The sequence below is a fragment of the Dendrobates tinctorius genome, unplaced genomic scaffold (assembly GCF_039654945.1).
Source record: "Dendrobates tinctorius isolate UK_male_01 unplaced genomic scaffold, ASM3965494v1 ptg000030l, whole genome shotgun sequence".
In the NCBI taxonomy this organism is placed as follows: domain Eukaryota; kingdom Metazoa; phylum Chordata; class Amphibia; order Anura; family Dendrobatidae; genus Dendrobates; species Dendrobates tinctorius.
This window is the reverse complement of record NW_027361698.1, coordinates 32,457,518-32,485,275: the sequence shown is the minus strand read 5'-3', so window position 1 is coordinate 32,485,275 and position 27,758 is coordinate 32,457,518. Positions and strand designations below refer to the sequence as shown.

Below are 27,758 nucleotides of genomic sequence, written 5' to 3'. Positions count from 1 at the left end.
GATTCCAAATGTGTTTATTGAACCCATGTGGAATCACCGCATCCTATCCATAGACAGGGTTATTTATTTTGTGGAGATGGAGTGTCTCCGCAAGATAAATAGACATGCCACAGTCTAGAAAGATGCGCCGCATGTCCGTATTTTCGGGTGTGACACCCGCGTCCCTGCACGCATAGTGGAGACGGGATTTCATAAAATCCCCTCCACTATGCTATAACATCTGGATGCTGCGGATACCCTAACCATAACCCTAATCCCAACCCTAACCCTACTCCCAACCCTAACCGTAAGTCTAATCCCAACCGTAAGCCTAATCCTAACCCTAATCCCAACCGTAACTCTAACCCTAACTTTAGCCTAACTCACTTTTTCCCAATTGTAACCCTAATGGAAAAATGGAAATATATATTTTTTATTTTATTATTTTTCCCTAAAGTGGTGATAAAGCGGGGTTTTATTTATTTATTTTTATCACTGGGATAGGGTTTATCACAGTGATCAAAATGTACCTGAAATGAATGAATGGAATCAGCGTTGTGGTTTAAGTACCTTTAACTACCACCGTTAAAAAAGCATATAGGCGGTCGTTAAGGGGTTAAATAATTGGCCAGGCAGTTAAGCACAGAGCGGCGGGACGTAGTTTGAACTGTGTCCCTTTAAATGACTTTTCGCCCCTTTTCAATGACCCCACTTTACCTTCAGAGTTTTTCTTTGCAGGTTTTTCAATAATTTTATGGCTTTCTGGAAATTCTGAGGAAGTGTCAACATCATCTTCTTCCTCCTCATCTTCTGACTCCTCTATATCGCCCCATGCATTTCCAATGCCCTCTCCAATCTGGGCAGTACCAGCAGCCAACACCACAGGCTTTGTAACACTAATGAGAGCGGGTTAGGGAATTGTCACAGACTAAATGATTATTTTTGAAAAATTTGGTCCAAATCATTTGAATTTTTCTCGCAACTCATGTTTTCACTCATTTTAAAAACACACACAAAAAAGGATACACATCTGAAGGTGGCTCGGATCTAGAAATAATTTCCTCAGCTTTGCCTTCAACATCTGACGTATCCACTGGACTTTTTTCGATTTTTAAGGCAGTTATTTTTTGATTAGGCAAGGACTCTGCAAATCCAAATTTGCCTCCCTCCTTCCTATAAAAAAAAAAAAAAAAAAAAAAAAGTGTGGGGAGAACCATGATTTAAAACAAAGTTCACTTTCTCCATCAACTACATATTTAATATCACTGACCTGACTTTTTTGTCATTTTCCAGGGCTTTCTGGATTAGCTCGGTTATCTCAGCCACCTTTACACTTGCTACTTTACTGCACCTCAATACCTGGAGAGATAGTGGGGTACAGAACAATCACAAGCATTCAGCCATTTCTCATTAAAAAATTAAAAATCAATGTGAAGACTTACTCCTATTGGGAAGAAAAATACAGATGTTTGAGGACTGACAATGTAATGACTGATCCCCAAGCCAAAAACGGATAGAGAAAAGTGACCCTGCAAACTGCTAACATGTAAAGCACCTTATGTCTGCAACCCGCAGAGCAATATAATAACAGCATCAGTATCTGGCAGCAGAAAGAGTCAATCATTATCCAACTATTTCAGCTGTAGCTTAAAGGGAACCTGTCACCAGGATTGTGCACAGTATCCTACACACAGTGTCAGGTCGGCACCATTGTACTGAATAAAATGATACCTTTGTCATGAAATCCGTCTTGTGGTTGTTGTGTAATCTTTAGTTTCAGTTTTGTGTTAATGATAGGCTCGTGCCCCGGGACGGCCTGTAGGGGATTCTTCACGTGGTGCTTTGATTAGGTATTCATAATGTAGACTGCTGACAGGTAAGTCAACCCTCAGTGGGTAAAGCACCACTCACCCTCTCAAAATCCAAGTAGAAAGTAGAATAATACAAAGTATATCTATTATATAAAGCTCAGGTGTGTGTATGTCCGGGATTGGCATCTGCACCGTCGCAGCTACAGCCACAAAATTTGGCACAGTCACACGTCTGGACCCCGAGAGTGTCCTAAGCTATGTTGTGAGGCGAAATTTTAACCCTGCGCGTTCCAATTCACCAAACAATTTTGCCCCTATCTACATACTGGGGAAAAAGTGTGTGCGTATCAAGCCCCGACCCTCATTATGTCACAATGGTTGTCATGGCGAAGCTGATGTCATCATAGGTTGCAATCCCCGCCGCTCATTATGATGTCATAATGGTTGACTATGGGATGGAGGATGTGTGATGGGTATATGGGCACTGGACTATGGGTTGGAGGATATTTATGACGGGTATATGGGCACGGGACTATGGGATGGCGGATATGTATGATGGGTATATGGGCACGGGACTATGGGATGGAGGATATGTATGATGGGTATATGGGCATTGGACTATGAGATGAAGGATGTGTGATGGGTATATGGGCACTCGACTATGGGATGGCGAATATGTATGATGGGTATATGGGCATGGGACTATGGGATGGAGAATATGTATGATAGGTATATGGGCATGGGACTATGGAATGGAGGATATGTATGATGGGTATATGGGCATGGGCCTATGGGATCGTGGATATGTATGATGGGTATATGGGCATGGGACTATGGGATGGAGGATAATTATAATTTGCTATAACTAACCACAGTTAGTTACTATGCCCGGGCAGCGCCGGGCTCTTCAGCTAGTATTAAATAAAAATACACTAAAGAGACATCGAATGGAGAGTCCACATATGAGAGATGTACATCATAGGTAAAAAAAATTAGGTGTATATCACTTTAAGGGAACAAAAGGTACTGTATACCATGCTAACAACTGCTCTTACCCATTATCTCCACTTTAGGACACAGTGCATGCAGCCCCAACGCGCGTTTCACGTGGTTTCCTTGGGCATTTACCTCTTTAGCTTATTGTTTAATATATACTTTGTATTCTACTTTCTACTTGGATTTTGAAACAGTGAGTTGTGCTTTCTTCCTTTACATGGAGGCATGTACCCATAGGAAAACACTGATCTTACCTCTAGGTAACTCCCTGCTATATTCTGTTCCTCCCATCCACTAAAATAAAGGTGGACCCAGCATATTACAGCTGTGTATTCAACAAAAAAAGACTACTACTACTTTTTATCTTCTATGTTTAATATATTTTTGAATAAACTTTGATTTATTTTTTATGTTGGACTTTTTGTGCTCTATTTTTCGTGTTTTTTTTTATGGATTATGAGAGTGTCCCGAGCTATTATAGCTCCCTACAACACTAGGAATAAGGTGTAATGGACTAAAATTATGATACCTGTTCTAAAGATTGTGTCTATACATTTTCAGACTGCAGTGTTTAAACCTCTACCCCGTTGTGTGTGAAGTCACTTTCAGGCTGCATTTACATATTTGTGGCTACTTTATTTAACATGAGTATAAAACAGACCAGTTTTCTTCCATTTTCCCCTCTGTTTTTACGCTTATCCGTTTTAAAAACTGAAGCAGGTAGACCATCTTAACTTTAATGTGTCCTTTCACCCTTAACAATGGAACTGTGAAAACGGATTAAATACTGCAGTACACATTATGTCTTCATCTGTTTTTAACAAGTCACCATAGACTTTAATGGCAAAATCTAATCAATTTACACGATGGGCACTCTTTACATCTGTTTTGCCTCCTGATGAACCGCTGATGCGGGGAAATGCGTTGGGGTGACTCCACAAATGATAAGTGGCCACTTTTTTATCTTTTATATATGCCTCATCTCAAAGGCATTGCTTTCTAATATGGTGGACCTTGATGTCATGATGTGGTATTTCTTGTCTTATTTGTCTGGGATTTCTGCATAAGCTCTAGGGCACTCTTATTATTCATCTCTATACTATCAGCCATTGTTTTCATACCTGTGTTATCAGGGACTGACAGGGCAGCGAGGGACAGTCCTCGCTGAGTGGGGGCGCCAAAAAATCTGGATCCTTAGGGTGCCAACCTCCACGGATAGGAAAGTATCAGTTGAGTTTATTGTAGGGCCTTGCAGCATCTCAGATTAGGTCTATATTGTGGCATTTGCCATTTTTTCACTGGGAACGGGTGGTTTTTATTATTATATGAAATTAAAAGTTTTTTTTTATAGGGATTGTATGTTCACTTTCTGCTATTGATAATTCCTGGAATATTGAATTTTTGTGCAAAATCTAATCAGTGAAACAAATAGGACACATTGAGTAATTTTTAAAAAACGGATAAGTGAATTGATCCAGTGAAGCTCAACGTGTTCGCCGGACCACACAGGAACATGTATAGCCTTATAGTGGTGTATGAAAGAGACGGCAATCACCTGGTCTTTCAGCAGCATGATCCCTCCACTTGACTGTATAGTACAAATCTCTCTGTGCTTATTCATGGCAATAACCAGAAGACCATCCATGACACGCTCTTCACGTTCACTTGGGTCCACAAGCAAGAACGTTCTAAAAGGAAAGGTACAATACAATTACAGCAATATCAAACATACATAGGGTTGTTTTTTTCTCTTTTAATTCCAGAAGTTAAACAGGAGCTGGTATTCTTAGGCTCAGCAAGATACTGGGGTGCAATTGCAACTCACAGATAATGTACAGAATATTTTTTGAGGGGGATAATGATGTCACGATATTATGGTATGGATACACATATAAATGATTTGGTTGGTCTTTTCCACGGAACTAAAATAACTGGAATTCTGCATGTAAACTTTCCTTGAGGTATTCCACGAGTTTAGCCAAATTTGCGTAAAAAAACAAAAAAACAAACAAAAAACAAAACACAGAAAAAGCATACACATGATTTTCATTGTAAATTGAAAAAGAAGCACATGGTATTCTGACACTGTTGAGAAGAACCTATGGCATCAGGAAAAAACAGCATTAGACTATTCTAATAATATAATTCATACCCTTGCTGGAAGAAGGCAAAGCTGACACAAATAGGCATGTGGTGGATGCTAAGAGGAACAGGGTCTCTTTCTTCTGGAGAGTACTAATCAAAAGAAAGAATAAATAGGAATGATTAATACCAACAACAGATAGAAATAAACTAACCATTTGCAAATAAACTTTAACTGTTCTTCTAGTTACATAAAACTTAAAAAGGGAATTTGTCAGAAGGATCAACCCTCCTAAGCCATGGAAGCCGAATAAAATGATACCTTCATATCAGGGATCCGATGTCTTAGTCCAGAGAAATCCTATGTAAATGAGCTGTTCAGGGCTATGGACCGGACACTGATCTGCATGATTATCTGTCCCCAGAGATTATTTAAAACAAAAAAGAGGTCATCTCCAGTTTGAGGCATATAATTACTGACATGGATAGTCTGTTCTCCTAATCTCACTGCAAAGCTGTGTGTGATTATAATTAACACAGTAGAGCAGAGCTTAGCTGTTTCTCATTACAATCATCTGCAGCTCTCCTCTACTAGTGCTGTCAGTTCAGCTGTACTGCCCCCTCACTGGCTGTCTGTGAGATGGAAGCTGAAAAAATGTTAGTTATAATCAGATACATCACTGCAGAACAACTGACACCACTGTAAGAGGAGAAAAGCAGGTGTCTTTGTAATAAGGCAAAGCTCAGATCTGCTGTACTATGTTAGTTATAATCACATAGTTCTACAGTGAGATCAGGAGAGCAGACGGTTGGTCACTACATTTCTGACACTGGTATTGTCCCCTTTAATTTAAAATGAGCTCTGCAGGTAGACTCTCAGACAGATCGGTGTCCGGTCCATAGATCTCAACAGCTCATTTACACATTAACAAAAACAGGAATTTCTCTGGAATAAGACAACGGATCAAAGATATCAAGGCCTGCACGTCCATATAGATGTTTTATAGACTCAACTGACAGATTCCCGTTAACACAAACAATCAAGAAGGGAGAAACCTCCCTCAATCCATCGGCTCCTGTCAGATTATCCTCTCCGTGCTCAGTACTATGTGATCCAACAAGTGGATTTAGCACCTTTATTGGAGTCAGACCCCTATGCTCTGACCCCTAACTGATGAAAACTTCAGCAGTCAAGAACATTAAAAAAAAAACATTTCTGAAATAAATGACCAATATGAGCTATGTTTTGCTCTCTTGAAGTAGTAGAGCCTGTAGAATGCATTTTCTATTTTTATGTCTTCTGGTTCTCTATTTTATAGCAGCCAAACCACTTTGTAGTGTGCAGAAGAAATCAATACTGGGCAAAAGACATACCACTGTGACTTCTTCTCCTTGTACTGATACATCAGGCCTCCTGAAGTGACACAGAGCTGCCACTGCTGCGATACTCGCTGCATCCATTATGTTGCCTTCATGATTTAACAGATGCAGATCAACCCGAATCTGCCACACCTAATGTAAGAAATCATTAAACAGAATCTTAAATATATACATGCGGATAAGCTGCAGACATTTCTGCAACTCTCCAATTCTTCTGAATGTCACAGGATTTCATACTCTGCCAAAACAACCCCATTTAGATGAATGGAACAAATTTTCAGTTGCAGTAATTTGTGCAGAAAATCAGCCAAACAATAATATTCCATGCTCCTTAACCCCTTCACGACCCATGACGCCTACGTAGGAGTCATGAAAAGTCGTGCCCAAATGACCTATGACGCCAACGTAGGCGTCATGCTATAAATAGCCCCCCTGCGGGTCGGGTGACCGGGGTCACTGAAAGGTCACTCTACGGTTAATCCCAGGGGGCGTGGCTTAGCCCCCACGTGCCTACGATCGCTCTGATTGGCTGTTAAAAGTGAAACAGCCAATCAGAGCGATTTGTAATATTTCACCAATGAAGTTTGGTGATTATTACAATCCAGCCATGGCCGATGCTGCAATAGCATCGGACATGGCTGGACATCGACACCTGACCCCCCCCTCATTTTTCATTTTGATCACTGTGATATACTCTCACAGTGATCAAAATGAAAAAGAAAGTATATACACCCCCCTTTTATCATCCACATAGCCAGGCGCAAATAATAAAATAAAAAAATATATATATTTTTTCCATTTAGGGTTATAGATAGGGTTAGGGCTGGAATTAGGGTTAGGGCTGGAATTAGGGTTAGGCTTGTAGTTAGGGTTAGAGTTGGGATTAGGGGTGTGTTGGCGTTAGGGTTGTGGTTAGGGTTATTATTAGGGTTGGGTTAGGGGTGTGTTGGAGTTAGAATTGAGGGGTTTCCACTGTTTAGGCACATCACGGGGTCTCCGAACGCGACATGGCGCCACAATTTATTCCAGCCAATTTTGCGTTCAAAAATGTCAAACAGCACTCTCTCCATTTCGAGCCCCGACGTGTGCCCAAACAGTGGTTTACCCCCACATATGGAGTATCAGCGTACTCAGGAAAAATTGCACAACAACTTTGGGGGTCTAATTTCTCCTGTTACCCTTGGGAAAAAAAAAAATTGGTGGCTAAAAAAATGATTTTTGTGAAAAAAAATGATTTTTTTATTTTCATGGCTCTGAGTTATAAACTTCGGTGAAGCACTTGGGGGGTTCAAAGTGCTCATTACACATCTAGATAAGTTCCTTGGGGGGTCTAGTTTCCAAAATGGGGTCATTTGTGGGGGTTTCCACTGTTTAGGCACATCAGGGGCTCTGCAAACGTAACAGGATGCCCGCAGACCATTCGATCAAATCGGTATTTCAAAACGTCACTACTTCCCTTCCGAGCCCTGACGTGTGCCCAAACAGTGGTCCCTCCCCACATATTGGGTACCAGCGTACTCAGGACAAACTGGATAACAACTTTTGGGGTCTAATTTCTCCTGTTACTATTGTGAAAGTCAAAAATAGCGGGCTAAAAAATCATCAGCTCTGCGTTATACACTTCTGTAAAGCACCTGGGGGTTCAAAGTGCTCACTATGCATCTAGATAACTTCCTTAGGGGGTCTAGTTTCCAAAATGGGGTGATTTGTGGGGGAGCTCCAAAGTGTAGACAGACAGGGCCTCTCCAAACACGACATGGTGTCCGCTAACGATTGTAGCTAATTTTCCATTCAAAAAGTCAAGTGGCGCTCCTTCCCTTCTGAGCCCTGCGCCCAAACAGAGGTTCACCCCCACATATGGGGTGCCAGCGTACTTAGGACAAACTGAGCAGCAACTTTAGGGGTCCAATTTATCCTGTTAACCTTGTGAAAATAAAAAATAGTGGGCTAAAAAATCATTTTTGAGGAAAAAAAATGATTTTTTATTTTCATGGCTCTGTGTTTATAAACTTCTGTGAAGCACTTGGGGGTTCAAAGTGCTCACTACACATCTAGATAAGCTCCTTGGGGGGTCTAGTTTCCAAAATGGGGTCACTTGTGGGGGGTTTCTACTGTTTAGGCACATCAGGGGCTCTGCAAACGCAACATGATGCCCGCACAACATCCCATCAGTCTGCATTCCAAAATCGCGCTCTTTCCCTTCTGAGCTCTCCCATGCATCCAAACAGTGGTTTCCCTTGACATATGGGGTATCGGTGTACTCAGGACAAATTACACAACAACTTTTGTGGTCCAATTTCTCCTGTTAGCCTTGTGAAAATAAAAAATAGCAGGCTAAAAAAATCATTTTTGAGGAAAAATTATTTTTTTATTTTCACTGCTCTGCGTCAAACTTCTGTGAAGCACTTGGGGGTTCAAAGTGCTCACCACATATCTAGATAAGTTCCTTGGGTGGTCTAGTTTCCAAAATGGGGTCACTTGTGGGGGAGCTCCAATGTTTAGGTACACAGGGGCTCTCCAAACACGACATGGTGTCCACTAACGATTGGAGCTAATTTTCCATTCAAAAAGTCAAATGGTGCTCCTTCCCTTCGGGACCCTGCCGTGTGCCCAAACAGTGGTTTATGACCACATATGATGTATCGGTGCACTCAGGAGAAATTGCCCAACAAATTTTAGGATCCATTTTATCCCATTGCCCATGTGAAAATGAAAAAAACTGAGGCTAAAAAAAAATTTTTGTGAAAAAAAGTCCTTTTTTTTTTTTTTTTTTTTTTAACGGATCAATTTGTGAAGCACCTGGTGGTTCAAAGTGCTCACTATGCATCTAGATAAGTTCCTTGGAGGGTCTAGTTTCCAAAATAGGGTCACTTGTGGGGGAGCTCCAATGTTTAGGCGCACAGGGACTCTCCAAACGCGACATGGCAACCGCTAAATATTCCAGCATATTTTCCATTCAAAAAGTCAAATGGCGCTCCTTCCCTTCTGAGCCCTGCCGTGCGCCCAAACAGTGGTTTATGACCACATATGAGGTATCGGTGTACTCAGGAGAAATTGCCCAACAAATTTTAGGATCCATTTTATCCTGTTGCCCATGTGAAAATGAAAAAATTGATGCTAAAAGAAAATTTTTGTTGGAAAAATTAAAATGTTCATTTTTTTCTTCCACATTGCTTTAGTTGCTGTGAAGCACCTGAAGGGTTAATAATCTTCTTGAATGTAGTTTTGAGTAGCTTGAGGGGAGCAGTTTTTAGAATGGTGTCACTTTTGGGTATTTTCTGCCATATAGACCCCTCAAAGTGACTTCAAATGTGAGGTGGTCCCTAAAAAAATGGTTTTGTAAATTTTGTTGTAAAAATGAGAAATCGCTGGTCAACTTTTAACCCTTATAACTTCCCAACAAAAAAAATTTTTGTTTCCAAAATTGTGCTGATGTAGAGTAGACATGTGGAAAATGTTATTTATTAACTATTTTGTGTCACATAACTCTCTGGTTTAACGGAATAAAAATTCAAAATGTGAAGATTGCAAAATTTACAAAATTTTCGCCAAATTTCCATTTTTTTCACAAATAAATGCAAACATTATCGATTTAAGTTTACCACTAACATGAAGCCCAATATGTCAGGAAAAAATCTCAGAATCGCTAGGATCCGTTGAAGCGTTCCTGAGTTATTACCTCATAAAGGGACACTGGTCAATATTGCCAAAAATGGCCAGGTCATTAAGGTCAAAATAGGCTGGGTCATGAAGGGGTTAAAGAAGTCCTCCCATTACCTTTTAGTTTTTCTTTAGCTAAATCTGTGTATGTAGTGTACTGTCAATGTTTTATATACTCACATCCTGCAATCTTCTCAAGTATGTAGGGTCGCTCCACTCCTCTTCTGAGTGACAGCTCTTCTGGCTATCACTGCGCTCTGCGTGACCTGGAAGTAGCTTTTACAATGTAAGCCTATGGAGCGTCACAATGAGGCTACATAGATTTACATTGAAAAAGACTTCTGGCTTACACAGAGAGGTGGATACCGTAACTTTGAAGAGCGGTGACTTCACTCAAATGAGGAGCAGAATGGTGCTGAATACCATAGAAGATGGCTGTAGGCGAGTATATTATCACATACATACTACACTACACACACAGAAAATAAGTTACCGTAATTGGTATGCTTCTTTTAGTAGCAATGGAATAAGGGCGCATTACACTTTTAAAACCGCTTTTTTCTATCAAAGTTCTCCAAAATTGGAGATTTGTGCAAAGTTTCTGACAAATACAGAACTTTTTATGACACAGCACTGCTTGATCCACATGTTCCAAAATTTTCTTAACAACTCAGGTTAGTCTTTTGATGAGTAACCATCACTTTAATTTTTAGTTCATAAATCAATATAGTAAGCATGGAAATAAGAAACTTTGTAATATATCGTATCAGAGAGATTAACTTCATTCTCTGCCACAAATGATCAGTCATTATCAAAATTTTCAATTCTGAGGCTAAATCTGTAGTCATCGAGGACAGACTGTCCCATTACTGAGATAAGAGATGGCGGCTCCTACTGATAAGAGTCTATGTAGATGTGAGGAGCTGGAGGCAGAGAATGATGCAATTCAGATAAAACCTCTGAGGGATCCATTCTTTATAATGAGGCAGCAAAGTTACTCTGGACTCAGGGCCCCGTCACACATAGCGACTCACCAGCGATCCCGACAACGATATGAACTTGTCAGGATCGCTGGTGCATTGCTACATGATCGCTGCTGAGCTGCCAAACAGGCAGATCTCAGCAGCGATCAGGACAGCGACACGCGGGTAACAAGCGACGCACGTCGCTTAGAAACCCGATGTGTACGTTAGATACCAGCGGGTTGGTGCAGGTAGCTGGTAACCAAGGTACACATCAGGTTTCTAAGCGCTGCGCATCACTTAGAAACCCGATGTGAACCTTGGTTACCAGCTCCCTGCACCAGCGCGCTGGTATCTAACGTACACATCGGGTTTCTAAGTGCCGCGTGGCACTTAGAAACCCAATGTGTACCTTGGTTACCAGCCCCAGCTCGCTGGTCTCCCGCCTGTCACACGCAGCGATGCATGCTGGCCAGCGGGAGACCAGCAATCAAAAAAAAATGTCCAGGGCTTTCGGCAGCGATCAGCAATTCCTGGCAGGGGAGCCGGTCGCTGCTAAGTGTCACACACAGCGATCTCGCTGGTGAGATCGCTGTTGCGCCACAAAACTTGTGACTCAGCAGCAATCTCGCTAGCGAGATTGCTGTGTGTGACGGGGGCTTCAGCTTGGCCTCTGTTCAGGGGCGTCCTTTTCAGAAGTGCAGAAAACAGTGGCGGATCGTGCTTTTATGCACGCCTAAAAAGACAGTCACTGCTGGATCAAAGGCCATAGTGCCTCCATCTCCCTCATTATAAGGAATCTTCCGACGGGATTCGGTCTGAATCATTTTTTTCAGAGATTTACACGGAAACCACGGTGTAAGTGCTAAGCATAGAGCGCAGGATAAATGTGAGCTGATCCTTACTGTGTTCTTTGGGAGGCAAAATGAACATAAACATCAACCACAGGTCAAGAATTGGTTTTAATTTTTACGTCGTTCCTCGTGCGGTATTAGTGATTAGACAACTTTATTCTTCGGGTCGGTGTGATTACAGCGATACCAGATTTATATATTTTGTTAATGTTTGGCTCCTGTCACACACCAAGATGGGAGTTTGAGAGCTAGAATTTTCTCTATATTTCTGCCAAAAGCCATATGAAAGCTTGTTTTTTTGCAGGATAAGCTGACATTTCTATTGGCACCATTTTCAGGTACGTGACTTTTTATTTTGATTTTTAGGGAGGCAGAATTAACAAAAAACAGAAATTCAGGAATTTAATTTTAATTTTAGTTTCTATGCCTTCCGCGTGTGACATAACTGATAAGGCAGCTTTATTCCTCGGGTCAGGACGATTACAGCTATACCACATTTAATGTCTTATTTTTATGTTTTGCAGCTTTTACACAATAAAAACAATTTTATGAAAAAAAAAAATTATTTTTGCATCGCTTTATTCTGAGAGCTATAGCTTTTTTCTCCGCTGACGAAGCTGTATGGTGGCTTGTTTTTCGCGGGGCAAGATGAAGTTTTCAAAAATACCATTTTTATTTACATTCGAGTTTTTGGTAGAGTTTTATTCCACTTTTTGTTTGGAGGTATGATGAAAAAGCACCGTTGTTTTTAACACTTTTTTAAATTGAACAGCCTATACATTGGTATACACTGGCACAAATATATCTGCTGTAGGCTTACTAACTGAATCATTATACAATTATCCAAATTGAAAGCCAATTCAGTCTGCATCATTCCATAAAAATTAGGTCAGGTATTTTTAACTATACCATAGACTTCCAGCAATAAATCCAAGTTCAGACAAGCATATGCAAAATTGTCAGTATTTCATCCAGGAAAAAACAGACAATTTTTTTTTTTATATCTGTAATGTCATCTGTGTGCCATCAGTATGTTGGGTTTTTTACATTTTATATAACAATTTAAAACCTAATTATAGGCCAAACACAGTTTACCAAGGTAATAATTGCAATTGATCCTTGAAAAATGAGCAAGCTATGGTTAGTACACCATATGTGATCCTTAATTTGTGTACCCCTTCATTTATAATGTGCGACTCGAATCTGAAATACAAATCAAAGCAATGCAGGCTGCGATTCTTTTATAGGCAGACCATTCGTCAGCCTGTAGCAACATTCAACTACCACACTTACTTACATTGGACTGTGGGCTGTTGATTTGCTATCAATTTCTGCATACGGACACCGCACAAAACAATTACAAGTTCATACAAACAAGCCCTTATGGTGAGGCCCAGGCATCACCTTGGTCTGTCTAGTGAGGCCACAGAAGAAAAAGTTTGAGAAGCCCTACGTTTTACATTGGCTGCACTACCAAAGTACGAGCTTGCCAGGAAACTAGCACATAGAAAACAGATTTCCATTAACCAAAAAAAAAAGATCCAATACCAAGATTAACAAGTCGCTAGTTTATAAAGCCTCTCACCTTCTCTCCTGCTTGAACACAGAGAGATTCAGTGTCAATACATTTGGAATTCCTCAAGCACCTCTCCAGGAGTCTGTTCAGTTTAACCAGCAGCTCAGAGTGCCTACAATTCAGTAGACAAGCAGTCAGATAAAATACATATATGAAGGTTACATGGTTAATATGGTTGAAAAAATTATGCATCCATCATATTCAACTAAGGGATGGAGACTATAAGGGGAAGGGGTTTGGGGTATGGGCACAATTCATCAAGACAGGCATTATTCATGCCGTTCTTGATGAACAGACGAGCTGGATTCAGATGCTACTCTATGTGTTTCAGGAGCATAGGACGAGTGCCATACAACTGTGTGCCTTGCCACAAATCCCTACTGGAGTAGAATTTGTGGCATAGCAAGCGCCACTGCCGTTCGTCATGAAATTGTAGAGTGCTGGTCGCAACGCCTGATCCCAACTTTGCCTACTGTGTCAAAGCTGGGCAAAAATGGTGTGAAAACACCAAAAGTCGTATAATTTTTTAGTGAGCTTCTAGTTGTGCAAAAATGATGTGAATTTCCAAAGGTTTTTACGCCACAATTCTGTCGTAAAAGTTTTGATGAATCGAACTTTATGTACCACTATAGTGTGTGAGCCAGTCTGCCCTAACAGAGATTATCAGAAACTCTTTCCCTTCTGATCCCAATTGTCTTTCTACTGGACCAAACGTTCAGAAATAGGGATTTTTGTGTACTCACCGTAAAATCCTTTTCTCGGAGCCAATCATTGGGGGACACAGGACCATGGGGTGTTATGCTGCTTGCCACTAGGAGGACACTAAGTGAAACACAGAAAAGTTAACTCCTCCTCTGCAGTAGACACACGCCCACAGGCTGAGATTGAACCAGTTCGGTAACAAAGCAGTAGGAGTTCTTAAACAAATAACCATAAATTATGTCTAAACTAAGACGAAGCAATAAGCCAATAGGCTATCAGGGTGGGTGCTGTGTCCCCCAATGATTGGCTCGGAGAAAGGGATTTTACGGGGAGTACACAAAAATCCCTATTTCTCCAACGCCCCATTGGGGGACACAGGACCATGGAGCATCCTAAAGCAGTCCCTGGGTGGGGAGCAATACAACTGCTAATACCCCATCATGTACCACTGGCCTACAGATGTAGTCTTGCCGGTTGCAGCAAGCGCCTGCCAAGAGCTGCATCTGCTGTGACATGAAAACGTATGTGATAGAGTTTTCAAAAAGTATGCGAGATGGACCCAGTCGCAGTTTTGCAGCCTATTCTGCTGACGCCGATGTCGAATGGTCCAAGAGGTGTCTATTGACCGAGTAGAATACGCCGTAATCCCTACTGGGACAGGTGTGCCCTTGACACAGAAGGGGTCCTGAATAGCCGAGCGAATCCACTCGGCTAGTGTGGCGTCCTATGCCCTTCTGAAAACCCGAACAGACATCTGGCTTGCGCAGGGAAGATGTCCGCGAGATGTACCGTCTAAGAGCCCTAATCACATCCAGAGTGTGTAGAGCTCCCTCAATACGATGGACTGGTACTGGACAGAATGTAGGCAAAAACGATGTCCTCGTGAAGATGAAAAAGGAAACAACGTTGGCAGAAAAGATGGCGACGTCTTCAAAATTGTCTTGTCTTGCTGAAAAATCAGGAACGGATGTTGGCAGGATAGAACCGCCAACTCAGAGACTCGTCTGATTGAAGTAATTGCCACTAAGAGGAAACCACTTTCCAAAGGAATAAAAATTAGTGGCACATCCTGCAGTGGTTCGAAAGGGAGTTCCTATAGAACTCCGAGGACCAAGGTAAGGTCCTATAATTCCGACAGTCCTTTATAGGGAGGTGCCACATTGGAAACTAACTGAATGAATGGCTTCACCTGTAACCTGGTGGTAATCTTACATTGGAACAGAACTGACAAGGCTATAAATTGTCCTTTGAGCGAACTAAGTGCGAACAAACCGACTCCGATTCAAATTGCAGGAATTCCAAGATGGAAGGAATGGAGAACACCAGAGGAGATCATCTATGGGTGTTTGCTCCATGAAAAGGTGCAATGAGAACTGCGCATGGACGCGGGTCACCTAGGACTAAACATGGTGGAGATTTCTAAATGGGAGAACCCAGCTTGGGCTAAAAACTAGGATTCAATGGCCCCGCCAACAAAGACAGGGCCCCAGAGTTCAGGTGGTAACACTGCAAGAGTAGATCCATACGATTTAGAAGACACCAGGGAACATCGGCGACAAGTTGAAAAACTAGTTCAGCGTACCATGTCCAGCGTGGTTAGTCCAGCGCAACTAGGAACACTGGTATCTCCCTCTATTCCAATGGTCTTGATGACCTTTGGGAGTAAAGCAAGAGGGGAAAAAAAAGTACGGGAACCGAAACCACGGCAGAACCAGAGTGTCTGCTCCGATGGCGCATGGATCATGTGACAGGGCAATGCACTGGGGAACCTTGTTGTTTAGCCTTGAGGGCATGAGATCCCGAACCAGAGTCCTCCAGCGACGACAAATCTGCTGAAAGACTTCCGGATGAAGAGACCATCCTCCCAAGGCGAAGCCCTGGTGACTGAGAGGAAAAAAAAAGTTCAATTCACTACGCTCGGGATGTGAATCGCCAAGAATGGTTGGTGTCGGCCCAGCAGAGCACCTGACCCACTTCGTGTCTGGCCGACCAACTGCGGGTAACCTTTTGACGGATGATATACGCCATAGCTTTATCGGAGTGGATCCTGATGGGGTGACCTGCGAGGGGATGATGAAAGAACTCAGTAGGGGCTGATGGAGAGTCGCGACATTGGAAAGGACCAACGCCCTGTGTCGTGTGATGGCGAAAAAACTATACCCCTGTCAAGAGGACTGGCGTCTGTGGTCCCCTAACCACGCGCTGGGAGGAAGATTTTCCTGGGTTCAAAGAGGACCACAGCATCCACCACCTGAGGGTCTGCCTGACCCCCAGAGACAGAACCGATGGTCAAGATCGGGTTTCTGTCCCAGGCCAACCGTGGCGCATGCTGCAAAAGGCGGAAATGGAATTGTGCGAACGGGACCGCTTACATCGCCGCTACCGTTTACCCACGAATCCCCATGAAGAACCATATGGAGCGAGGAATCGGACGTAACAGAATAAGTGCTGCCTGTTGTAAGGCCAGGGCCTTTGCTGGAGGGAGAATAACCAATCCGCAGGAAGTGTCCTGGACTATTTCCAAGAAGGAAATCTGCTGAGTCGGTGACAGAGAAGACTTTTTAAGTCTATTTTTTCAGCCCAGGCGAGCGAGTGTATCCACCGTGGTACTTACGGACTCCTCACAGGCTGGAAGGGACGCCCCTTGATCAATAGGTCATCCGGATACAGAAGTACCACCACTCCCTGAGCGTGAGGAATGGCTGTGACAGCTGCCATGACCCTGGTGAGGAAGGGTAAAGCAACGAACAGGAAATGTTCCCCCGTGAACTACGAAGCGTAGGAAAACTGTTGATGGGGAGAAAAGATTGGGATGTGAAGATAAGCAGCCCTGTTGCCGATGGACGTTGGAAAACTCCCCTTTTTCCATGGAGGCGGCGGAGAAAATCCATTCTGAAGCGCCGTACCTTTGCAAAACATTTTAATAGCATTAGGCTTGGCAAACCGTGTTTAACAGCCTTAGGTCCATTATGGACCACTGTCGGGGAAGAGGAAGAAAACCTCTAGTTAGTATCCGGAGGACTCCAGCTCTCTGACCCACTCGTTGTGGGCGACCCAAGAGCCAGGCATGATGAAATGGATGTAAATGTCCGCCTAATTTGTCGGTGCCCCCGGATGTCGCAACAGGTCATTGTGTAGAGGATTTAAGGGCTCGGGCTCCCTTAAACCCAGACGTCCCTGGCTTCGATTTCTAGGCACGGCCAGGACTGTATGAGATCTGGGAACCTCTGTTCCCACGTGGGGACCGTCCTGTCCCAGAAAGGAAAGTTGCAGAAGACCAAAAAAAAAGGGGCTGTGCGGCCTTTGTTGAAAAAGGCATTTACTGTTCTCTCCGGTAGCGGCAGATATGCGACCCATCTGGTAAGGCAGAGAAGTTAACGATCACTTGGAAGCGGTATCTGCTTGCCAATCTTGGAGCCATACGGCTCACCCGATGGAGACTGCATTTGCAGCTACCTGTGGAGTGCAATTGGCCACCTCTAAAGAGGTGTTAACTACGAAGTCCCCGGCCTGATCTGACTAACGAGATTGGCTGCCTCTGGGGAAAGATCTGAGCAAGCAAGGTAGTCAATTTGACGGTGGATTTCTGACTGAGGAATCGTCAGATATGGGCATGGATGTAAGGTGAGGAGCACCGAAGGGGGCTGTAGCCAAATCATTCATTAGATCTTGACCAAAGGGCTATTTAGCCTCAATAGGCTTGTTAACCTGCGAATCTGGCCGGTCCCTAGTCTCTAGACAATGTCCTTAGACTCAGTATGAATGGCAACTACTTTGTGAACATGTGCCGTCTTGTTATAGGCCACTATGTGTTCCGGGACGGAAATATTTTTCCTCGTCCACCCTCAATGTGTTGTTGACCGACCCTATAAAAAGATCAAGTGTCTCGGGGTTGGTGGGATCTGAATCCCAGGACCCCAGTACTATAAGGCTGCAGTGCTAGCCACTGAGCCACCGTGCTGCCCCCTGGGTCAATGATATAGAAAGAACACCGTGAGCACAACTCAAGATGGTGCTAAGGTTAGGTTCCCAAACCGTTAAAGCAACAAATAAAAACCTAGCACTCAACTTAAAGGTATTTGTAAGGCGGTTTATTGTAGTACACGAAAAAAGACGTTTCGGTCAATGTGACCTTCTTCAGTTACGTGTGGTATATAGATTGTGTAGAGCTTATAGGCATCTATCAGAAAGGACGATGGTGCTTTAGGCATTGAGGAGAATGATCTCTCTAAGGTAATGAGCTTGTCAGTATATAGGAAAGGGGCAAACGTGCCTCAAGATGCGGTGTCCACCGGCCATCTCATCTTTAAGTTGAGTGCTAGGTTCATATTTGTTGCCCCCTGGGTCAATGACGTGTCAGCCTCGCATTCAGAGTCAGGAGAGGGAGAACGATGGATCTATCCATAGAACTTGCATACGCCGAAGCGTGAGCATGATCGGAGGACGCGTCATGTGTTTTTTTTTTGGAAAAAACCTGAGCGTCTCTTTACCGAGTACAATCCCTGCTGACGGACTGTCCCGACCGTTGGCAGAGCCCTCCACGGTTTCCTGACCTAAAAAGAATCCCCGGAGAAAGGGTATTGCTTCGGTCATGGAATCCATAGACCTTAACTGGTATGCAGACCACTTAGGGGGACTAGCCTCAGCGGAATCGGTGGCGGGCACCATTTGGCAGATTCTGTGTCACAATCCATGTATAATGCAATATTGTGAGCCCGGGACAAGGGTGTAGTAAAAAACAGTGTCTTTGTTAGCCTTTGTGGACCTGAGACATAATGTACCCATAGAGGCTGTAGGCAGAATGTTGCTACATATTGAAGAGGAAGTGTATAGCACTTGCCGAGAAGGGGTTAATGTCACCTGCTGAGGCGCAGTACAGGTTACCCAGGTCCTGTTCTTGTATCCCCAGGAGAGAAGGGTGCCTTCGCGATCCCTGCTCCAAACTTGCTGACTCCTTCCAGCGTTACTGCCAGTTAGTGCCATCTTCAGTCATCAGGGAGCAGACAGAGAAAAACATCATGGCCCCCCGAGAATAGGAGAGTGCTTCTCGTTCAGGACGAGAAGCGCCAGCAACGTGGGCCGGCACACTCGCAGTGAGCGGAGCAGAGTAACTGCGGCCTAGCCCGACTAGAAGCCGGGAGCTAAATTTCTGACGGCCGCCAGCGATGAGCGTCGGCTCAGGGGGGAACCGCGGCCGAACACCGGAACAAGCGCCGCTGGGCACCGGATCATCACTCCCTCTCCTCCCCAGGGACCAGGACCTAACTCTTGCACGGACATGTCGGCGCGGAGACCTGCCGTCTGCGATCAGCGCTCCCTGTAATACTCACGGAGGTGGTGCAGCACATCCGGAGCTGCGCTGTCCTTAAAGATATAGTCCTCAATCAATACTCCCTTTAGACAGGGGGATGGAGAGGTTGCCGACTGTACTGCATTCCACTCAGGGGGTCTGGTCCGTGAAGTAGTTGCAGCGCCATTACATGGGGCCTTGTTCGGTTATGTACTTGGCTCCGGGGACTTCTTGGAGATGTGGGGAAATCGGGACCAAGGAGGAACTGTTGCCCGTAAATGAGCCCAGGCATGACCCCTTCATCGCAGGAGAGGGTACGGGGAGGTATACTCTGCGTTTTCGCTTGTTGATGGTTCGGGGGAAATCGAACCCTAGAAAGGACCCGTTGCCCCCTTCACTCCGTTAGTTAAAAAATAAACAATTACAGAAAATTCAAAAGATAAAATAAAAACGTTGGGGTCTGAAGCCAGACCCAAGTGCCGCCTACAGACACTAAGCAAGAACTGGCTCAATCTCAGCCTGTGGGCGGGTGTATACTGCAGAGGAGGAGTTAACTTTTCTGTGTTTCACTTAGTGTCCTCCTAGTGGCAAGCAGCATAACACCCCATGGTCCTGTGTCCCCCAATGAGGCGTAGGAGAAAACAAATTAACACATGTATTATTTTCTTCTAACAAAAATTTTAGGTCTTTGTGAAACCATCAATGGTTCCCGATGTGACCAGCTCCTAAGGTAGACTACTATTAGTCATTATGGTAAACAAGGCCTGACTCCCCTGGATAATAAACCATTCTTTCTCCAAAAGAAGTGAGTGTGTCCCTGTTATACAAGGGCAAAACAGCTTTTGACCAAACTTTTTCTGTGGGCCATTTATGTACTTGTACAAATTAATCACGTCCTCCCTTAACATCTTTTCTCAAGGCTAAATAAATGTAATTCTTGTAAACTTCTCATAACAAAAATCCTACATGCCTCATATCGGTTCTGTGGCTCTTCTTTGTACCTTTTCCACCTCCATGACATCCTTTATATGAACTGGGCTCAGAACTGAAGAGCATATTCCAGATGAGATCACAATATTGCTTTGGAAAGTGGTAGTACATCCCTGTCCCGCGAGTTCATATCTCTTAGACCATGACAATATCCTGGGGACCTAAGAAGGCACTGCTTAACTTTGCATACTGTTACATAGTTCCTCATCAACAAGTACACCCAGTGAATTTCCTAGTTTTACACCCCCTAGAACATATGACGCACGGATTTTACACTTCTAAACAACTGAACCTCATGAGCCACTTGGATGCCCCAACACGCAGTCAGCTTGTATCTTATGAACGTATTCCATACACTGCATTTATCATTTGTATCACTAATCATTTCTGACATCAACGGCTCCCAGTCATTGTCCTAGTGTGCAACCTTCAACCTGGGAAAATTGGCCTTTTTAAAAATGTAATGGCCAATTAATTAAAACTGGAGTTACGCATGCCAGTCCTACGGGCTCGCTGGAGTACGATGCATCGAATTAAAAAAGTACAAATCACTCAATAAATTAGGCACTTATCTTAACTGTCCAAAAAAAGAAAAGAGAAGCCAGCGTTGCCAAGGTCAGAACGCATAACATAAAGTGCATTTGCACATAACATCTAACTGTATTCAAAATGAGATATTTAGCAAAAAAATTGATCAATTCAATTGAGCCACCCCGCCGTGCCAAGGCAATCTCATGTGGGGGGTCCTACTCTACGTTTTTAATAAACACTGTGCCATTACGGCCTCCTAGATACATTAAAAGCAAGACCACTTTGAATGCAATCCGTACCTGAGCATCTCTGGATCGCTCCCATGATGCCAGAAAAGGCAAGTGCGGATGAAGGCCAACCAGGTCTGAATACAGACGTGTCAGGTTTTAGCCTCCTTTTTTTGTACATTGGTATGTGGCTGACCACCACTGTTGCCGTGCGCGCTGGGTTGTGTTCGCCATTTTTTCTGTGTTCACTGTGATGGATCTAGGCTGCTGTGCACAAATACACAGCAGCCCCACCCTGCCCCAAGCTTTATATAATTGTGCACCTGTATCTGAACCTGCATTGCCCTTCATCTATGCTTGCTGGTTAGGCAATGTGTGGAGGCTAAAACCTGACACGTCTGTATTCAGACCTGGTTGGCCTTCATCCGCACTTGCCTTTTCTGGCATCATGGGAGCGATCCAGAAATGCTCAGGTACGGATTGCATTTAAAGTGGTCTTGCTTTTAATGTATCTAGGAGGCCGTAATGGCACAGTGTTTATTAAAAACGTAGAGTAGGACCCCCCACATGAGATTGCCTTGGCGCGGCGGGGTGGCTCAATTGAATTGATCAATTTTTTTGCTAAATATCTCATTTTGAATACAGTTAGATGTTATGTGCAAATGCACTTTATGTTATGCGTTCTGACCTTGGCAACGCTGTCTTCTCTTTTCTTTTTTTTATCTTAACTGTCGTGCGCCATAGCCAAAAATGTACTAAAGTGGAGTCAATTTTTGTCAATTTAAAGGGCGGCCATAACCTCACCTCGTCAATGCTATGCACATATTGGCGGAGATGACCGGGAATGCCGTGCAAATGTCAACAGTCGCAATATTTTTGGGCAATGTCCGAGTTACACAAATATACTGTGACTTAAGGTATTTTAGGACACAATTCTGATGTAAACACCTTCATGAATCAGCCGTTGAAAGGCTCAATTCAATTTGTTTATGCCATAAAAGTGGCATAAAAGCTTTGATAAATCGTCCCTCAAGTGTTTTTGCCCTTCCCACCTGAGGATGTTTTTCACAGTGTAAGCCAAAAAACATGTATATTTTGGTCACTGGTACAATGTTGTCCCAAACTCAAGCTGTGTATTGTTACAAATAACCAGATTAAAGCGCATCGTCATGTCGGGTCTGCCATCAACTGGCCCATAAAATTGCCTGGCAGAAAGCTGAGGAATTTTCTCCCCTTTGCAGTTGGAGCAGAACCATGACGGCAGTCACTATCTGGGCAGGTAAAATTCCCCATAATCACTAACGTAATATTGCGGGCAGCCAGCACCTTCTGATTATCCAATTCCTGTGATGTTGGGTGGAGAGAATGGGGTCTATACTTACACCAAAAAAAATTTTCTTTTTAGGTGTTACTGTCTCTTTGTAATTTAAACAGCATGCCATTTAAAGGGGTGGCAATTTTGTTTCTCTTTTCTAACAGGCAATGCAAAAAAGTCCAAAATAATATGAAAAAAATCTTTATTGGGGACACAACAGGTAAACAGCATGAACAAGCTAAAAAGTGACAAACAATGTCTGTAAAAATAGCGGTGGGGAATGACTCCAAAAATTATATTATAATCATATGTAGAAGCCTGTATACATGGCCAACACATGGATTATATAAAAGTACATACAGCAATGACCCAGATGCCCTGCACTAGGGTCCATACAGAACATAGCAAATGCATAGAGAAAATATAAGTAGATGATGACTAGCAGGCTGATACAGTTGTGGCCAAAAGTATTGACACCCCTGCAATTCTGTCAGATAATACTCAGTTTCTTCCTGAAAATGACTGCAATCACAAATTCTTTGGTATTATCATCTTCATTTAATTTGTCTTAAATGAAAAAACACAAAAGAGAATGAAGCAAAACGTTGATCATTTCACACAAAACTCCAAAAATAGGCCAGACAAAAGTATGGGCACCCTCAGCCTAGTACTTGGTTCCACAACCTTTAGCCAAAATAACTGCGACCAACCGCTTCCGGCAACCATAAATGTGCTTCTTACAATGCTCTGCTGGAATTTTAGACCATTCTTCTTTGGCAAACTGCTCCAGGTCCCTGATATTTGAAGGGTGCCTTCTCCAAACTGCCATTTTTAGATCTCTCCACAGGTGTTCTATGGGATTCAGGTCTGGACTCATTGCTGGCCACCTTAGAAGTCTCCAGTGCTTTCTCTCAAACCATTTTCTAGTGCTTTTTAAAGTGTTTTGGGTCATTGTCCTGCTGAAAGACCCATGACCTCTGAGGGAGACCCAGCTTTCTCACACTGGGCTCTACATTACGCTGCAAAATTTGTTGGTAGTCTTCAGACTTCATATTGCCATACACACGGTCAAGCAGTCCAGTGCCAGCAAAGCAACCCCAAAACATCAGGGAACCTCCGCCATGTTTGACTGTAGGGACCATGTTCTTTTCTTCGAATGCCTCTTTTTTTCTCCTGTAAACTCTATGTTGATGCCTTTGCCCAAAAAGCTCTACTTTTGTCTCATCTGACCAGAGAACATTCTTCCAAAACGTTTTAGGCTTTTCACGTAAGTTTCGGCAAACTCCAGCCTGGCTTTTTTATGTCTCGGGGTAAGAAGTGGGGTCTTCCTGGGTCTCCTACCATACAGTCCCTTTTCATTCAGACGCCGACGGATAGTACGGGTTGACACTGTTGTACCCTCGGACTGCAGGGCAGCTTGAACTTGTTTGGATGTTAGTCGAGGTTCTTTATCCAACATCCGCACAATCTTGCATTGAAATCTCTTGTCAATTTTTCTTTTCCGTCCACATCTAGGGAGGTTAGCCACAGTGCCATGGGCTTTAAACTTCTTGATGACACTGCGCACGGTAGACACAGGAACATTCAGGTCTTTGGAGATGGACTTGTAGCCTTGAGATTGCTCATGCTTCCTCACAATTTGGTTTCTCAAGTCCTCAGACAGTTCTTTGGTCATCTTTCTTTTCTCCATGCTCAATGTGGTACACACAAGGACACAGGACAGAGGTTGAGTCAACTTTAATCCTTGTCAACTGGCTGCAAGTGTGATTTAGTTATTGCTAACACCTGTTAGGTGCCACAGGTAAGTTACGGGTGCTGTTAATTACGCAAATTAGAGAAGCATCACATGATTTTTATCGAACAGTGCCAATACTTTTGTCCACCCTCTTTTTTGTGTTTGGTGTGGAATTATATCCAATTTGGCTTTAGGACAATTCTTTTTGTGTTTTTTCATTTAAGACAAATTAAATGAAGATAATACCAAAGAATTTGTGTTTGCAATCATTTTCAGGAAGAAACTGAGTATTATCTGACAGAATTGCAGGGGTGTCAATACTTTTGGCCACAACTGTATATAAATTGTGGTCTCATCTCAGCGTAAAGGACAAACAGACCTATTATCATAATAGATAAATGGACCCTATAGAAGCAGTGGCCAAGCAGGACCTGTACACATATTAGAAACAGGTGTTCAAAAGATGGCCATAGTTAATGCTGCAAAGGAGGGTCACATACCAGGATTGGAGGCTCCACACAGCCCACCGCTAACTCCAACGCGCGTTTCGGAACAATTCCTTCCTCAGGGGGCATCAGGTGTAAACCCCGTTATGACTATTTATAGCAGGCATGCAAAGAAATCATCCACTCAGCGCCGCGCCAAGGTCCTGGCCACCTATCAAATACCATCTCAGCAGCTGTTGCTGACACACAACGGGCCCCGTGAGGTAGTAGCGCAACAGCACGTAGCGGCCATATTGGATAAGGGTGAATGATAGAAACACATAGGAATTGTATGCCAATACACGATAAAAGAATCAAAAAAAATATAAGAAACAATGCCTGAGAGGTATCGCAGGATATAAACTGAATGCACTGCCAGAAATAGTCGGACGGGGGAACAAATGGCAAGATTTTTAAACTCTAAAATATATAGATTTAAAAAAAAAAAATCAAGATAGTAATTTAACCCCTTCACTACCGAGGGTGGTTTGCACGTTAACTCCCGGGCCAATTTTTACAATTCTGACCACTGTCCCTTTATGAGGTAATAACTCTGAAACGCTTCCATGGATCCCGGTGATTCTGACATTGTTTTCTCTTGACATATTGTACTTCATGTTAGTGGTAAAATTTAATTCATATAACTTGCGTTTATTTGTTAAAAAAACGGAAATTTGGCGGCAATTTTTAAAATTTCGCAATATTCAAAATTTGAATTTTTATGCCCTTAAATCACAGATATGGCACACAAAAAACTTGGTAAGTAACATTTCCCACATGTTTACTTTACATCAGCACAATTTTGGAACCAAAATTTTATTTTGTTAGGAAGTTATAAGGGTTAAAAATTGACCAGCGATTTCTCATTTTTGCAACACCATTTTATTTTTACGGACCACATCACATTTGAAGCCACTTTGCGGGGTGTATATGATAGAAAATACCCAAAAGTGACACCATTCTAAAAACTGCACCCCTTAAGGTGCTCAAAACCACATACAAGAAGTTTATTAACCCTTTAGGTGCGTCACAGGAATTTTTTTGAATATTTAAAAAAAAATGAACATCTAACTTTTTTTCATAAAAAAAATACTTCAGGTTCAATTTTTTTTATTTTACCAAGGGTAACAGGAGAAATTGAACTGCAAAAGTTATTGTGCAATTTGTCCTGAGTACGCAGATACCTAATATGTGGGGGGGAACGACTGTTTCGGCGCATGGCAGAGCTCAGAATGGAAGGAGCGCCGTTTGACTTTTTCAATGCAAAATTGGCTGGAATTCAGATTGGACGCCATGTCACGTTTGGAGAGTCCCTGATGTACCTAAACAGTGGAAACCCCCTACAAGTGACCCCATTTTGGAAACTAGACCCCCCAAGGAACTTATCTAGATATGTGGTCAGAACTTTGAACCCACAAGGGCTTTACAGAAGTTTATAACGTACAGCGGTACAATTAAAAAATCATATTTTTTCCACAAAAATGATCTTTTCACCCCAATTTTTATTTTCCCAAGGGTAACAGGACCCTAAAAGTTATTGTGCAATTTGTCCTGAGTACGCTGATACCCCACATGTGGGGGTAAACCACTATTTGGGCGCATGGCAGAGCTCGGAAGGGAAGCAGCGCCATTTGACGTTTTTGGCTGGAATTGAGATCGGACACGATGTCGCGTTTGGAAAACCCCTGATGTACCAAAACAGTGGAACCCCCCCACAAATGACACCATTTTGGAAACTAGACCCCCTAAGGAACTTATCTAGATGTGTGGGGAGCACTTTGACCCCCCCAGTGCTTCACAGAAGTTTATAACACCCGGGCGTGAAAATAAAAAATTCGTATTTTTTCCACAAACATGATCTTTTAATCACCATTTTTTTATTTTCCCAAGGGTACCAGGAGAAATTGGACCCCAAAAGTTGTTGTCCAATTTGTCCTGAGTATGCTGATATCCCATATGTGGGAGAAAACTACTGTATGGGCACACGTCGGGGCTCGGAAGGGAAGTAGTGACGTTTTGGAATGCAGACTTTGATGGAATGGTCTGCGGGTGTCATGTTGCCTTTGGAGAGCCCCTAATGTACCTAAACAGTGGAAACCCCCCACAAATGACACCATTTTGTATACTAGACCCCCCAAGGAACTTATCTAGATGTGTGGTGAGCACTTTGAACCCCCCAGTGCTTCACAGAAGTTTACAACGCCCGGGCGTGAAAATAAAAAAATTCGTATTTTTTCCACAAACATGATCTTTTAGTCACCATTTTTATATTTTCCCAAGGGTACCAGGAGAAATTGGACCCCAAAAGTTGTTGTCCAATTTGTCCTGAGTATGCTGATACCCCATATGTGGGAGAAAACTACTGCATGGGCACACGTTGGGGCTCGGAAGGGAAGTAGTGACGTTTTGGAATGCAGACTTTGATGGAATGGTCTGCGGGTGTCATGTTGCCTTTGGAGAGCCCCTAATGTACCTAAACAGTGGAAACCCCCCACAAATGACCCCATTTTGAAAACTAGACCCACTAAGGAACGTATCTAGATGTGAGGTGAGCACTTTGAACCCCCAAGGGCTTCACAGAAGTTTATAATGCCAGGGCATGAAAATAAAAAAATCGTATTTTTTCCACAAACATGATCAATTAGTCCCCAATTTTTTCATTTTCCCAAGGGTAACAGGAGAAATTGGACCCCAAAAGTTGTTGTCCAATTTGTCCTGAGTACGCTGACACCCTATATGTGGGAGAAAACTACTGTATGGACACACGTCGGGGCTCGGAAGGGAAGCAGTGACGTTTTGGAATGCAGACTTTGATGGAATGGTCTGCGGGTGTCATGTGCGTTTGGAGAGCCCCTGATGTACCTAAACTATTGAAACTCCCCACAAGTGACCCCATTTTGGACACTAGACCCCCCACGGAACTTATCTAGATGTGTGGTGAGCACTTTGAACCCCCAAGTGCTTCACAGAAGTTCATAACACTCGGACGTGAAAATAAAAAAATCATTTTTTTCCACAAAAATGATATTTTTGCCCCCAATTTTTTATTTTCCTAAGGGCAACAGGAGAAATTGGACCCCAAAAATTGTTTTGCAATTTGTCCTGAGTAGGCTGATACCCTACATGTGGGGGTAAAACACTGTTTGGGCGCATAGCAGAGCTTGGAAGGGAAGGAGCACCATT

General features: G+C 43.1%; 1 protein-coding gene across 2 annotated transcripts in view; it reads right to left on the bottom strand.

Moving 5' to 3' along the window:
* Positions 1-27,758, bottom strand: part of EXOSC9 (exosome component 9) — a 74,134-nt gene that overhangs the window by 18,565 nt on the left and 27,811 nt on the right. Inside the window, exons 2-9 of one of the 2 annotated variants that reach the window (XM_073572006.1) lie at positions 20,263-20,443; positions 13,310-13,412; positions 6,243-6,380; positions 4,939-5,021; positions 4,342-4,474; positions 1,250-1,338; positions 1,006-1,152; positions 697-875 (exon numbers count right to left, since the gene is read on the bottom strand). In XM_073572006.1, the coding sequence (XP_073428107.1) occupies positions 697-875; positions 1,006-1,152; positions 1,250-1,338; positions 4,342-4,474; positions 4,939-5,021; positions 6,243-6,380; positions 13,310-13,412; positions 20,263-20,393 (1,003 nt within the window). In that variant the 5' untranslated portion in view covers positions 20,394-20,443. The remainder of the gene's footprint in view (positions 1-696; positions 876-1,005; positions 1,153-1,249; positions 1,339-4,341; positions 4,475-4,938; positions 5,022-6,242; positions 6,381-13,309; positions 13,413-20,262; positions 20,444-27,758) is intronic. The other variant, XM_073572005.1, reaches the window with a different exon arrangement.